The sequence below is a fragment of the Odocoileus virginianus genome, unplaced genomic scaffold (assembly GCF_023699985.2).
Source record: "Odocoileus virginianus isolate 20LAN1187 ecotype Illinois unplaced genomic scaffold, Ovbor_1.2 Unplaced_Contig_20, whole genome shotgun sequence".
In the NCBI taxonomy this organism is placed as follows: domain Eukaryota; kingdom Metazoa; phylum Chordata; class Mammalia; order Artiodactyla; family Cervidae; genus Odocoileus; species Odocoileus virginianus.
This window is the reverse complement of record NW_027224337.1, coordinates 747,625-762,443: the sequence shown is the minus strand read 5'-3', so window position 1 is coordinate 762,443 and position 14,819 is coordinate 747,625. Positions and strand designations below refer to the sequence as shown.

The window sequence follows — 14,819 nt, the reverse complement described above, 5'->3', positions numbered from 1 at the left end:
TGTCTGTGGTTATTGATATTTCTCCCGGAAATCTTGGTTCCAGTTTATGTTTCATCCAGCCTAGCATTTCACATGATGTACTCTGCATATAAGTTAAATAAACAGGGTGACAATATATACCCTTGGCATACTCCTTTCCCAATTTTTTAACCAGTCCATTGTTCCATATTCAGTTCTAACTGTTGCTTCTTTCAGCTTTGCTGAAATAGAGAAGCTTTTATGCCTGGAGTCAGAGATACTACAGTGTATTTTGCTGATCTGTGAAGCTGCTTTTCCACGATTTTTAGCTATTTCTAACCTTGAGAACTGACACTACCTCAGAATTAACTGATTCTCTCTGTCTGCCCCCACAGCAATGACAGGGTTTGGAGAAGCAGCAACATCTCCTTCATTTATAGAGGGAGCTGGTTTCCTTGTCACTTTGTGTGCACAGGATAGTAAACTGATGCATCTCTGGCACTACAAGAATAATTTCTTCATCAGTTCACTGAATGATTTTTCTTTTCTGTTTTCATTTCTATTATTCTAAGCTTGGAGTATTCCCTAGATCTCTTAATAAAAACATTTCCTATCTCTAAGTCAAGCTTTAACTTCTCTAATTACTCTTTCCCTAACTCATAATTCTGCCATCCACATTTACATTGGTTTGCAGATTTTTTCATTTTTTTATATATTTCCAATCCAATTTAATTTATGGATACTGAAAAATCAGAAAATATTTGAACCAATCCTTTTACATGTTCCTGTATCATAGAACTGTTATGGTTATTTTCATAATTATTTGTCTATTAAATGAGACTTTTGGGAGAGAGAGAAAGTACATAATATTTTCAATCCAGTATCCTGAATCAGAATTATTACATTTTAGATTTGATTTTGTGGTATTAGTAGTTTTGTATACATCTTCCATTTTAAGTCATAAGCTTCGGTAGATAGGAGTCTTTTATGTTTCATTTACTTCTCTTTTTTTTTTCCTTTATTTTTATTAGTTGGAGGCTAATTACTTTACAACATTGCAGTGGCTTTTGTCATACACTGAAATGAATTAGCCATGGATTTACATGTTTTCCCCATCCCGATCCCCCCTTCCCACCTCCCTCTCCACCCCATCCCTCTGGGTCTTCCCAGTGCACCAGGCCCAAGCACTTGTCTCATGCATCCAACCTGGGCTGGTGATCTGTTTCACCCTAAATATACATGTTTCGATGCTGTTCTCTTGAAACATCCCACCCTCGCCTTCTCCCACAGAGTCCAAAAGTCTCTTCTATACATCTGAGTCTCTTTTTCTGTTTTGCATATAGGGTTATCATTACCATCTTTCTAAATTCCATATATATGTGTTAGTATACTGTAATGGTCTTTATCTTTCTGGCTTACTTCACTCTGTATAATGGGCTCCAGTTTCATCCATCTCGTTAGAACTGATTCAAATGAATTCTTTTTAACGGCTGAGTAATATTCCATGGTGTATATGTACCACAGCTTCCTTATACATTCGTCTGCTGATGGGCATCTGGGTTGCTTCCATGTCCTGGCTATTATAAACAGTGCTGCGATGAACATTGGGGTGCATGTGTCTCTTTCAGATCTGGTCTCCTCAGTGTGTATGCCTAGAAGTGGTATTGCTGGGTCATATGGCAGTTCTATTTCCAGCTTTTTAAGAAATCTCCACACTGTTTTCCATAGTGGCTGTACTAATTTGCATTCCCACCAACAGTGTAAGAGGGTTCCCTTTTCTCCACACCCTCTCCAGCATTTATTGCTTGTAGACTTTTGGATAGCAGCCATCCTGACTGGCGTGTTATGGTACCTCATTGTGGTTTTGATTTGCATTTCTCTGATAATGAGTGATGTTGAGCATCTTTTCATGTGTGTATTTTGTGCCATCTGTATGTCTTCCTTGGAGAAATGTCTGTTTAGTTCTTTGGCCCATTTTTTGATTGGGTCATTTATTTTTCTGGAGTTGAGCTGGAGGAGTTGCTTGTATATTTTTGAGATTAATCCTTTGTCTTTTGTTTCATTTGCTATTATTTTCTCCCAATCTGAGGGCTGTCTTTTCACCTTGCTTATAGTTTCCTTTGTTGTGCAAAAGCTTTTAAGTTTCATTAGGTCCCATTTGTTTATTTTTGCTTTTGTTTCTAAAATTCTGGGATGTAGATCATAGAGGATCCTGCTGTGATTTATGTCGGAGAGTGTTTTGCCTATGTTCTCCTCTAGGAGTTTTATAGTTTCTGGTCTTACATTTAGATCTTTAATCCATTTTGAGTTTATTTTTGTGTATGGTGTTAGAAAGTGTTCTAGTTTCATTCTTTTACAGGTGGTTGACCAGTTTTCCCAGCACCACTTGTTAAAGAGGTTGTCTTTTTTCCATTGTATATCCTTGCCTCCTTTGTCGAAGATAAGGTGACCATAGGTTCGTGGGTTTATCTCTGGGCCTTCTATTCTGTTCCATTGATCTATATTTCTGTCTTTGTGCCAGTACCATACTGTCTTGATGACTGTGGCTTTCAAAGCTAAGTGTCTAAATTAATCTCCAATGCAAGAAACATCTTCAGTAATTGTGATACAGGATGAATGCACAAACTTGGTACCTCTGCAGAGAGTGTTTCTTTTATTCTGTTAGTAATTTTTGGTGTGGTTTTAGTGTAGGATTAGGAATATAGATATCTCATTCTAGAATTAGATGTTCCTCAACTTGGTAGAAACAGAGTGCCTCTTTGCGAGAAAAAAAGCTCAGGAGTACTGCTGGAGATTAGAAGCGCAGGTTCTCTACTCTTAATCCTCTCTGTATTCTTGGTAGTAGTGATCACTCACAAGGAGTTAAAGAGGGGCCAAAGTAATGTGTGGATGTGAGAGTTGGACTGTAAAGAAAGCTGAGGGCCAAAGAATTGATACTTTTGAACTGTGGTGTTGGAGAAAACTCTTGAGAGTCACTTGAACAGTGAGGAGATCAATCCAGCAAGATAATCAACCCTGAATATTCGTTGGAAGGACTGATGCTGAAGCTGAAGCTCCTGATGGCCACCTGATGCAAAGAACTAACTCACTGGAAAAGACCCTGATGTTGGGAAAGATTGAAGGCAGGAGGAGAGGTGGACGATAGAGGACGAGATGGTTGGATGGCATCACCGACTCAATGGACATGAGTTTGAGCAAGCTCTAGGAGTTGGTGATGGACAGGGAAGCCTGGCGTGCTGCAGTCCATGGGGTTGCAAAGAGTCGGACGTGACTGAATGACTGAACTGACTGAAAGTAATAATAGAGCTTAATAACTTCCATATGCATAGCTCTCCAGTAAGTCATGACTGATATATGTGGAACCAGAGAACACAGAGGGGGCCATCGATTTCATGCCCGTAATTCTAGATCTTAGGATGGCTGCTTACTTCCTTCCCCAATCTGGGGGGATACTTGATGTGAAAATTTGGCTCCAAGTACAAATATCTTTGTTGTTCTTGCTTAGATTCTGAGTCTTGTCTGACTCTTTTGTGACCCCATGAACTGTAGCCCTGCCAGGCTCCTCTGTTCATGGGATTTTCCAGGCAAGGATACTGGAGTGGGTTGCCATTTCCTTCTCTAGGGGATCTTCCCAACCCAGGGATCAAACCTGCATCTCCTGTATTAGCAGGAGGATGCTTTACCACTGAACCATCTGTAGGATCCCCATAAATAGATGAAGATTTAGAAAAATGTAAACTACAAAAAGATAATGGCTGGCTCCCAAGTTTTCTCTGGGAAGCAAATCATGGGTATGTATGCAAGTGAATTTATGAAATTTGAATATGAAGCAAAAGAGAGTCCATTGCTGTCCTTATAGATCCTCCAGGCTGTCAGTGAAATAGACAGGTTGGAACATGCTACCTACTCTCAGCCTCAACAACCCCACCCATTACTCCAACAGTCTCTGTCCAGTTAGTGACCTTTCTTCCCATATGGAAAAGCAAGCAAGAGAGAAAAGTGGAGGATAAGGTTCTTCCTTAGTAGGTAGCAGAGGGCAACTTTTCCTTTCTTTGGGAGAGGTTGAAAATGTTACAAGGGCTTCCCTAGTAGCTCATCTGGTAAAGAATCCCCCTGCAATGCAGGAAACGTTGGTTCAATTCTTGGGTCAGGGAGATCTACTGGAGAATTGATAGGCTACCCACTCCAGAATTCTTGGGCTTCCTTCGTGGCTCAGATGGTGAAGAATCTGCCCACAATGCAGGAGACCTGGGTTTGATCCCTGGGTTGGGAAGATCCCCTGGAGAAGGGAATGGCTACCCACTCCAGTATTCTTGCCATGGACTACAGTCCTTGGGGTCACAGAGTCAGACATGACTGAGCGACTTTCACTTGATAATGGTAAAGGAAGGTTGGAAAATGTGGAGTGAGCGGGGTACATTTTTGTGCTGGGTCATAAATTATGTCTTAATAAATTTCAAAGAAAAAACCCAATATATATTTAAACTGAAAACAATAACAGTATATGTCATGATAAGGTCCAAACAACCAGAAATTAAGCAAAATACCTCTAAATAATCTGTGATTCAAATAAGAAATCATAGAGAATATTAGAAAATCTTTCAAACTAATTTATAATGGCATATAGTAAAAGTTGTGGAATATAGCTAAAGTAGAGGGAAAATTGCACTTAAAATTTTTTTATTAGGAAAGTATGAAGATTTAATATCAATTATCTAAGGTGACAACTTAAAAAGTTAGAAAAGAAGTGTAAATTTAGACAAGGTAAATAAGATTAAGGAATTATTAAAGATAATAGCAGAATGAATAAAATTCGAAGCAGAAACAATAGAAAAAATTTAACAATTCAACAAAAGAGCAAAATTGGTACTTTGGAAAGATTAATAATATTGATGAGGTCCTGGTAAGATTATCAAAGAAAAAGAGAGAGACACAAAAGGTCAATATGATGATTGAAGGAGTTCTTATGTAGACTATAAATCTTGACTTAGGCATACACTTCCTATTTCTAAGCACCTATTCCCGACCCTAGGTTAACTATAACATTGTCCCAGTGAACCCTGGGCTGTCATTTGCAGCTACAAATGCTTCTGGATTGTCATCTGCCTAAACCCATCCTGTAAGTTACCCTATAATAAACTGATCCATTGGGTATGGAGCTGCCTGCCTTGGTTTTTGGTTTCAAGATACCATCTCAGTTCAGTGGGCACTTTTTGCTCCTTTCATCCTCCAACACTTGGTCACTCCCAGAACAGTCCTATTCAAGCCTGGCTCCAGGGACAGCTGCCCCAGATGGACAGCTCTGCCAGGTGAACTGCTGGAAGAAGCTGTGTTCTCCATTCTCTCAGGCTTGGTGTTCTCCCCACTCACTCTATCAAGTATAGTTGGTTCTCTTATCACATAACACATGAATTCTCAAAATTCACTATGTTATGCAAAATCCCATGTGAAAAGCCATAGGATGTATGGAAAAATGGAATGAGTAGGATAAAAAAGATAGAAAACAATATACAGTAGCAGAGTTTTTCACATTAAATGGTTAAAAAATACTGCACTGAATACAATGCTCTACTTTGAAAAATGCAGGAAGCATGCTTGTGGACATTGACAGAAATGTTGCAGCTTGTGAATTATTTTGAAGTGTAAAAGAAACTTTATTTGAAATTAGATGGAAATTTGTGAAGTGAACTAAGTAAGGTACCTTGTAGCTGTAAGGGATATGTGCATTTGTGTGTTTTGTATATTCTTATGGAGGGTCATTTTCAACTTGATGCAGTTTTCTGTGTTCAAATTACACAAAGGAAGGTATGAAATTCAACTATCCTCAAAATGTTTTCTAATATATCACTGGTTTTGGAACACCTTTGTATGTTCAAACCAAGTGATACAGCAAAACTGACTGTATCCTTTTTTCCCACTGTCAACAGTTTTCCATAATTTCAATAACTGCCAAAAAATATCTGTTTCACAAAGTTTCGTCTAGGTCTTTCCAAATACTTCCCGGTCTCACCCTGATTTCCCCAGATCTGCCTTTCATTGACCTATTATCTTCTAAGAGGTATCTTTTATATTGCCTTTACTTATTCATTTCTTAAAGCTATGATTGTTTAAAATCGGTCATATCACTACCTTGAAGCTGCTTGCTAATGAATGTACATCAAATTAGGTAGAATCTCACTAGAGAGCAGAGCATATACTCAGGATAATTTAAGAATGGTTTACTTATGAAGGGACTATTTATAAGGATGTGGTCTGTAAGAGATCCTAAGCAATAGTGCAGTTACTAAGGGCTTGTAACATCACTTGTCAAATGAGTTACTGTATTCCCACAGCACAGATATGTTTAGACATCACAGACCATGTCTTGATACTCAATTTCACAAAAACAAATGGTGGAGTTGGACTGGGGTAAAGTGTCAGGAGGAATGGTTTTCAGCTAGTGGAAAAGTACTGAAAGGCTTTAGGGGGAGGTTGATCAATATGGTATGTCGAACATATTGAGTCGTTCTTGAGACTGCAAAAGCTTTAGTCTGTGATTAGGCCATCTATGCTTGCTAACTGCTGCTCTCGGAAATTAGGCTCCTACTCTCAATAGAGACTGAGAGATGGAGTGCTATCTCCTTTGATGCGTATATATATTTAAAAATTATTTAATTATTTATTGGCTGCTCTGCGTCTTCATTGCTGCACGTGCTTTTCCCCAGCTGCAGTGAGTGGTGGCCACTCTTTAGTTGTGGTGTGCAGGCTTCTCGTTGCAGTGGCTTCTCTTGTGTGGAGCACGAGCCCTAGAACACCTGGGCTTCAAAAGTTGCAGCAAATGGGCTCAGTAGTCATGGCGCCTGGGCTTAGTTGCTCTGCACCATGTGGGATCTTCCTGGATCAGGGATTGAACCCATATCTCCTGCATTGGCAGATGAATTCTTTACCACTGAGCCACCAGGGAAGACTCGATGTTTATATTTTAAGAGAAAGTTTCCACATTTTGAGAAAGACATTTCTAGGTTGCAAAACTGGGAGGAGGTTGGGAGAAGATTTATGTACATGGCAAAAGGGCAGAGAAAGAATTTACAGTTTCTTAAAGTTTCTCAGGCAAATATTCTAAGGAAACTAAGGCTAGGGGTCTGTAGTCTTAAAGAAATCTGTCCAAAGTTTAGACCAAGCCATCTTGGTCATTGGGTGGTTATTATTATTTTTTTCTAGCTGGCAATCTCAGAATGCTGTTGTATTTATTTGATGAAAACTGTTGGGGAGTCTTGGGGTGTGCTAGGGTTTGATGTATGGTTGAGCTTCTTTCCCATGTCTCATGGGGCATGGCTATTTATAACCATGTGGATCACTGTCCTATTTTCTGACCCAGTCACCACTATTCTGGAACACTCACCCCTCTTGTCTGACTTTTGGCTCACTTCTTGGTCTAATAGTGCATGTGCAAAAGGCTAGTCCTGCCTGTCTAGTATCAGACATTTCTGAATAAATATTATTTTTGTAGCGGTCCTTTCCTGTGCACATTTTGGGCTTCCATTCTTTCCCATAATTTCATCACAGCTGTCTTTCATCTTTTGAAGTATGTCCATATTTTCTGCTTCATAAACACCTCTCCATTTGTTTTGTATCATATTATAGATTGATTTACTATTGAACATCATGTCAGTATGGCTAGTTTTTAAAGTGGAAGGAGGAAGCTACAGTGATTTAAGAGTTTGTCATGTGGATTCAGAGACTTTGAAGCTTATTTTCTATTTGGAGTTTTTGAGACTTCATGATCCAGTGTCTTATCAATTTTGAAGCCACTGCATGAAAAGTACATGATGTATATTATATTTTTTTACTAAGAGTAAGCTATTCAACTTTGCCAACAAAGGTCTGTCTAGTCAAGTCTATGGTTTTTCCAGTAGTCATGTATGGATGTGAGAGTCGAATTGTAAAGAAAGCTGAGTGCCGAAGAATTGATGTCTTTAAACTGTGGTGTTGGAGAAGACTCTTGAGAGTCCCTTGGACTGCAAGGAGATCCAACCAGTCCATCCTAAAGGAGATCAGTCCTGGGTGTTCATTGGAAGGACTGATGTTGAAGCTGAAACTCCAATACTTTGGCTACCTGATGCGAAGAGCTGACTCATTTGAAAAGACCCTGATGCTGGGAAAGATTGAGGGCAGGAGGAGAAGGGGATGACAGAGGATGAGATGGTTGGATGGCATCACCGACTCAATGGACATGGGTTTGGGTAAACTCCGGGAGTTGGTGATGGACAGGGAGGCCTGGTGTGCTGCAGTTCATGGGGCTGCAAAGAGTCGAACATGACTTTGCTACTGAACCGAACTGAACTGAAGCTATTCAACATCCATTCAAACCCATTTTTCCATAACTCTCTTCTATCATGGAGACTGTGAAACTGAAATATTTAACGTTTGAATCTTGGACCTAAATATGGACATCAGACTCATTTCAATCAATCAAACGCAAAAGTCTCTTGAGGCTTTTCTTCCTTCTTCTTGTCTGGAATATGGAATTGAAAGCAAATGATTGCAATCATAACTTTGGATTTGTTGTTGTTGTTATGCAGTGGCTAAGTTTTGTCCAACTCTGTGACCCTATGGACGGCAGCACACCAGGCTTCCCTGTCCTTCACTATCTCCCGCAGTTTGCTCAAACTCACATCCATTGAGTTGGTGATGTCATCCAACCATCTCTTCCTCTGTTGCCCCCTTCTCCTTCTGCCTTCAATCTTTCCCAGCACCAGTCTTTTCCCATGAGTCGGCTCTTCTTATTAGGTGGCCAAAGTATTGGAACTTCAACTTCAGCATCAATCCTTCCAATGAATATTCAGGACTGATTTCCTTTAGGATTGACTGGTTTGATCTCCTTGCTGTCCAAGGGACTCTCAAGAGTCTTCTCCAGCACCACAGTTCGAAAGCAGTCAATTCTTCGGCATTCAGCCTTCTTTATGGTCCAACTCTCACATCCATACATGACTACTGGAAAGGCCATAGATAGCTTTGACTTGATGTAGCTATACTTTATATTTAAAAATCAAACATATAGTATTTTCTTTCAGCCTTTATTTAGATGTTTCAGGCTTACAGTGAAGTTGTTAACCAGGAATTTACAAATGTTCTCTATGGTAGTCTGTGAACTTTGTAAACATATGGAAACAAATTTCATCATTGTTATTGCTCTTATCATCATTATTATTTATTACCACTAGGAGAGAGTCTACTTAGCTTTCATGAAGTTTTTAGAACATTTCACTCCTGAAGTAAAAAGTGCAGAAAACTATTCTTTACTCAAAATTTTGACCAATATTCACTTCTTAGCCTTTAATAATTTTAAATAGCTGAGCTTTTGGTTTTGTGACATAACATTTATATGAAATTAATTTTGATGTTAATGAGAAGTATGTAAAGAGATTGATTTTGAATTATTAAAAAAGAGCATCTACATTTCCCCCAACTGATTATTATGCCTCCTTTGTCATATACATAATTTTTATATGTATTAATTCTATGCCTGGAGAATCCCATGGAGAGAGGAGCCTGGCGGGCTACAGTCCATAGGGGTTACAAAGAGTTGGACATGACTGAAGCGACTAAACACACACACATGCATGCATTAATTCTATATCTGGGTAATATGTTGTTTCATATGTTTTCCTAGTTATTTTTGTGCCAGTGTCAAACTGAATTAAATAGTCTATTTTTATAAAAATTTAATGCACAACAGGACCATATAACTTAAAACTACAATTTTGAATCTCTTTTTATGTGTTTATTCTTTCAGATTAACCTTAGCATTCATGCATTGGGTTCTAAAATACCGCAGTTATGGTTGGGATTTTGGTTAGATATGATGACAAAGGTCTTAGTCTGCCTCTTTGGGAACCTGCTCGGAGGAGCTGTTTCAGGATCAATATTTATCTCATACTTGCTGTAGGAATGGAGTTGATGTCTGTGGACCTGTCATAATCCCCTAGGAGAGAAGCAGTCAATTCATCAAAAACATGTGGCATTTGTCAAAGGTTGGATTTTCCAGAGTAAGACTTGGAGGTTTGTATGCAAGAAGTTTATTGTGAAGCATACTTGAAAATTATACCTGGTTATATCTCTCAGGATGTCAGGGTAATATGGAGAAGAGAAAGAGGTTAAACTATGATCCAGTTACCCTAGATACCTAAGCTAATTCTATGTGATGCTCTTGAGGGGGATGGTTTTCAGTGTTGTTTCAAAGGGAACAAAGAGGGTCAAGTCTGTGTGTTTGTATATAAACCAGACACTGGCTGAGAACTGCACTCAGGAAGGAAAATTGTCTTGGATGAGTCAGCAAGGGAGTGTGACTTACTTATGGGCTTTTAGCACCTGACGCTTTGAACAGATGGAGGAATGAACACATTTAACCATGGAGTCCACTGAAGAATTTGTTGGGGCTGAATTTGACCTGTGAATTTGAGAAGTCTGAGCTTACAGAGCAATGTGGGTTTCCTAGCTCACTGAGCATGAGCCATCCTCAGAGGCATCAGGATGTACAGGTTTGGGGTTGATGATCAACACTGGACAAACGGAACCCCGGATCAGGTGAAGTTGCCACTCCCTGCTCTGTCTCTCTGTCCAACCAGCTACCCCTGGGGCAGAAGATGGCTCTGTGTACCTCCAGTCATTCTTGAGGCTAACTCTGGCTCTGTCCAGGCATGTTTTTAGTGTCCTCTGGGACCTGCAGATTGGTAATGACACTTTCCCTGCTCAGCCCTTTTTTGCAGTCACCAACCCTACCTTGGGGCAGTACAAGAATGGACTTGCCTTTCAGAGTGAGGATGACAGAACCAGCTAAAAGTTTTTGCATTGCATTTCGGTTGTGGAAAGTGAGGTCAGGTTTGGAGCTTAAGGCTCTGGGGAAGGCTCTTGGGAGATGACTTCCGCCTTTCCCATAATCCTTGCAATAGGAGTTATTTCTTGGTTGACTACTATGGCTCTGAGCCTTCTACTACGTTTCACACCTCTTAGTAGTTCTAAGCTTATTTCCCTTTGTCTCAGAGATGTTATCCTCCAAACTAACTGATTCCTCAAAACTAACCCACTCTCTTTCAATCCCCTTAGCTTCTGCCCTTCAAATCACAGATGCTGCAAGATAATCTGTGAACTTGCATATATTTCCCAATGCCAGTAAATCTCCATGGTCAGCTGAGCCATTCACAGGGGCCTTTAGCATTCTCCTAGGTTGGCATCCTCAGCACATGTTGTGCATGTAGGTATGTCTTATTTACCTAATTTAACCAAGTCTTGCCAGAGCTAGTACCATGCTTCATATCCTTGTAAAACTTGAGCTGCCCAGACCAATGTGATGCGTTTTGTTTCCTCTTGGGGATTCAGAGATTTCTGTGTGGGCCTTCTGGATGTAAAATCTTCTATATCACTGATATTTCCAGGCCAGGCAGAAGTTCATCATGGAGAGAGAACTGGGACTAGATTTCTTCAGCTGAGCAGAGAGGGTCATAGTGAAACCTTCTTGAGTCTGGGAATTTTCTCCTCTTTCTAAGTTCTCTTCATGTTGCTAAGTCTTGCTCAATCCTATGTTGGAACTGACAGTATTCTTGCCTGGAGAATCCCATGGATGGAGGAGCCTGGTGGGCTATAGTCTGTGGGGTCACAAAGAGTCAGACATGATTGAGCAACTAACGCACACACACACACACACACACACACACACACACACACACGTTGGGATTGTAAAGCATGTATTTTCAGAAGATAGCCTGGAGGTCAAGAGAACAATACCCCTGTTCTAGGGATTTTATTGATTATTTATGTGTCTCAGATTTGACATTTGACCTCTACATCTGAGGGTTTGATCTCTATTTTTCTCTCTCCTAGTAGGTCATACCCACAAACCCACACTTTTTGTGTCCTCGCCTAATCTCTATCTGTGTCCCTGCATCTCTCCTTACTACAATCATAAAATCCACACCACTGTAAAGAAGGAGATTAAGAGGCAGGGACAGGCCACAGCCTACAGAAGAGCCTTCTTGCCTGTAGTGACTGGAGACAGTGGTAGAACTGACCACCATGAGGAGTTCCTCATTTCGGACACATATCTAGGATTCTGCTACAGCTTCCTATGGCAGAGAGGTTCAGGGTGGTTCTTCTGCCATGAGGTACCCAGAATATCACTTGGTGAGGAGCACTGAGGCTCAATCAGTCCAAGTCTCATAGATGCCCCCCTCTCCCCTCATATCATTCCTGTCCCTTAAGTTCAGGGTCTGTCTTGTCAAGTTCTCATAATTCCTGGTTGCTTTATATACTCATTTATTTGTTTTAAATGTATAGATATTTATTTATTCACCAAACATTACCAGGCACCAATTAAATTCTGGCCTTTCTGGGTCTTGCCCTGTGACTGCTGCCATAAGCAAGGCATGCATGCATGCTTATTTGCTAAGTTATGTCTGACTCTTTGAAATCTCGTGGACTATAGCCCTTGAGGATCCTCTATCCATGGGATTTTCTAGGTAAGATACTGGGGTGGGTTGCCATTTCCTTCTCCAGGGGATCTTCCCACTCAGAGATCGAACTTGCATCTCTTGTATTGGCACATAGATTCTTTACCACTGAGCCACCAGGAAAGCCCATAAGCAAGGCATAGTCCCCACGTTTAAAGGACCGACACACTAATGAGCTTTACAGTTCAAAGTAATCAGTGCAATGACATGGCCAGGAAGGTGATTTTAGAGAAAAGTAAAGGAGACGTGCCAGGCTGCCTCACAGAATTTGGGGAAGGCTTCACAGAAGAGAGGTCACTTGGACTAAATTTACATGAATAATTAGGAATGGACAACTTCAAATTTTGTTACTTGTCCTCTGCCTTCTGGCCAGAGAGCTAAATATATCTTCATTTTTAGGTTCCTGGGAATAAAGTCCCTTTTGCTTTTCCTCTACAAATCATTGGGGGATTTCTTGTCTACTTTAGTAATTAATGCATAACAAATAGCTCTCAACTTTCTCCCTAAACTCACAACAACACAGTACAAAGAAGAGACAGGTTATGCTCAGACGCACGTCTCTGCTCTTCTCCTTCACCCACTAAAGTTTATCTTCATCTTCCTCCACTGTTCTGCTGACACTGCTCCTATCAGAGCAATGGGTGGTGGCCTTCCACAAATGCTCAGCTGTCCTCTGACTCCTCAGCTAAGACGTGAAAAAGGGGTTGAAACTTGTAGCAGAAGGGAAGTAGTTAAGAGAGAATTAACTTTCTCATTCTGTAGAACGTTCAGCACTGAAATGTGAAGTTTTGTAAAATTGTGAGATTCTCTTGGAGGTGTCAATGAAAAATGTTCTTTTACTTATGGATTTGAATCTGGAAGGAAAGCAAAAGGTGGTAGATATGAGCCTTCCAGGCATTTCAGATTTTGTACCTGCCATGGTCACAGTTTCGGGGCAATCTTTTATGTTATCATTGAGTTACGAAAAAGACAGTTGAAGTGATGTATAGATTTATAATCCACAAGAACTGAAGCATTTCTGACTCTTACTGATAATACATAAATACAAGTGTGTAATCCTCTCTAACACTGAAAAGACAATAATTTTACACTGTGTCTGTCTTTTAAGACAAACAGACATACACAAACATACTTAGTTTAAAGATTTTTGTTTTAACTCTGCAGGAGTTAAACATGATAGCTATTTAGTTCGTATTTCTTGTTAAGTGGGGGTTTCAGGAGCACAGGATCATCATGATAAGAGACAGACATAGCAAAAGTTTGAAATAGAGAGTTATGGGGACAGAAAAAATGCACCAGGAATGGAGAAATTATGATTTTCTTTTTGCCTCTTCCCTTTCCAAGCCATTTAGATGACAACCCTGCGGAATTCCAGCTGGAGGCTGACCCAGCCATCCTTCTTCCTCATCGGCATCCCAGGTTTAGAGGAAAGCCAGCACTGGATAGCACTCCCGCTGTGTGCCCTTTACCTCCTTGCCCTCCTGGGCAACGTCACCATCCTCCTCACCATCTGGACTGACCCATCCTTGCACCAGCCTATGTACCTCTTTCTGGCCATGCTCTCTGGCATTGACCTGGTCCTGGCTTCCTCCACCGCACCCAAAACCCTTGCAGTGCTCCTGGTTCACGCCCATGAGATTGGGCACACCGTCTGTCTGATCCAGATGTTCTTCATCCACGCGTTCTCTTCCATGGAGTCGGGTGTACTTGTGGCCATGGCTCTGGATCGCTATGTAGCCATCTGCCACCCTCTGCACCATTCTACCATCCTGCATCCCAGGGTCATAGGGCGCATCGGCATGGCCGTGCTGGTGCGGGGGATACTCCTCCTCCTCCCCTTCCCCATCTTGTTGAGGAGACTTGTCTTCTGCCAGGCCACCGTCATAGGCCATGCCTACTGTGAACACATGGCCGTGGTAAAACTCGCCTGCTCAGAAAGCACGGTGAACCGAGCCTATGGGCTGGCGGTGGCACTGCTTGTGGTTGGCCTAGATGTCCTGGCCATTGGTGTTTCCTATGCCCTCATCCTGCAGGCAGTGCTGAAGGTACCGGGGGGTGAGGCCCGACTTAAGGCCTTTAGCACATGTGGATCTCATATTTGTGTCATCCTGGTCTTCTATGTGCCTGGAATATTCTCCTTCCTCACTCACCGCTTTGGCCAGCAGGTGCCCCATCACGTCCATGTTCTTCTGGCCACACTCTACCTCCTGGTGCCACCTGCACTCAATCCTCTGGTCTATGGGGTGAAGACTCAGCAGATCCGCCAGCGAGTACTCAGAGTGTTTGAGATAAAAGGACAGATCTGAACACATCCCAGCTATTTTCTTCAGAGGTTCTTGCCAGCCATGCTGCCAGGAGCCCATGGTTGGTCTTGGC

General features: G+C 41.2%; 1 protein-coding gene across 1 annotated transcript; it reads left to right on the top strand.

The window, feature by feature from the left end:
* The first annotated feature begins 13,795 nt into the window (after nt 1-13,795).
* LOC110148587 (olfactory receptor 52L1) lies at nt 13,796-14,749 on the top strand. Its single transcript, XM_020910635.2, has one exon. The coding sequence runs from the start codon at nt 13,796-13,798 to the stop codon at nt 14,747-14,749; it is 954 nt and encodes a 317-aa protein (XP_020766294.2).
* Nucleotides 14,750-14,819: the final 70 nt, after the last annotated feature.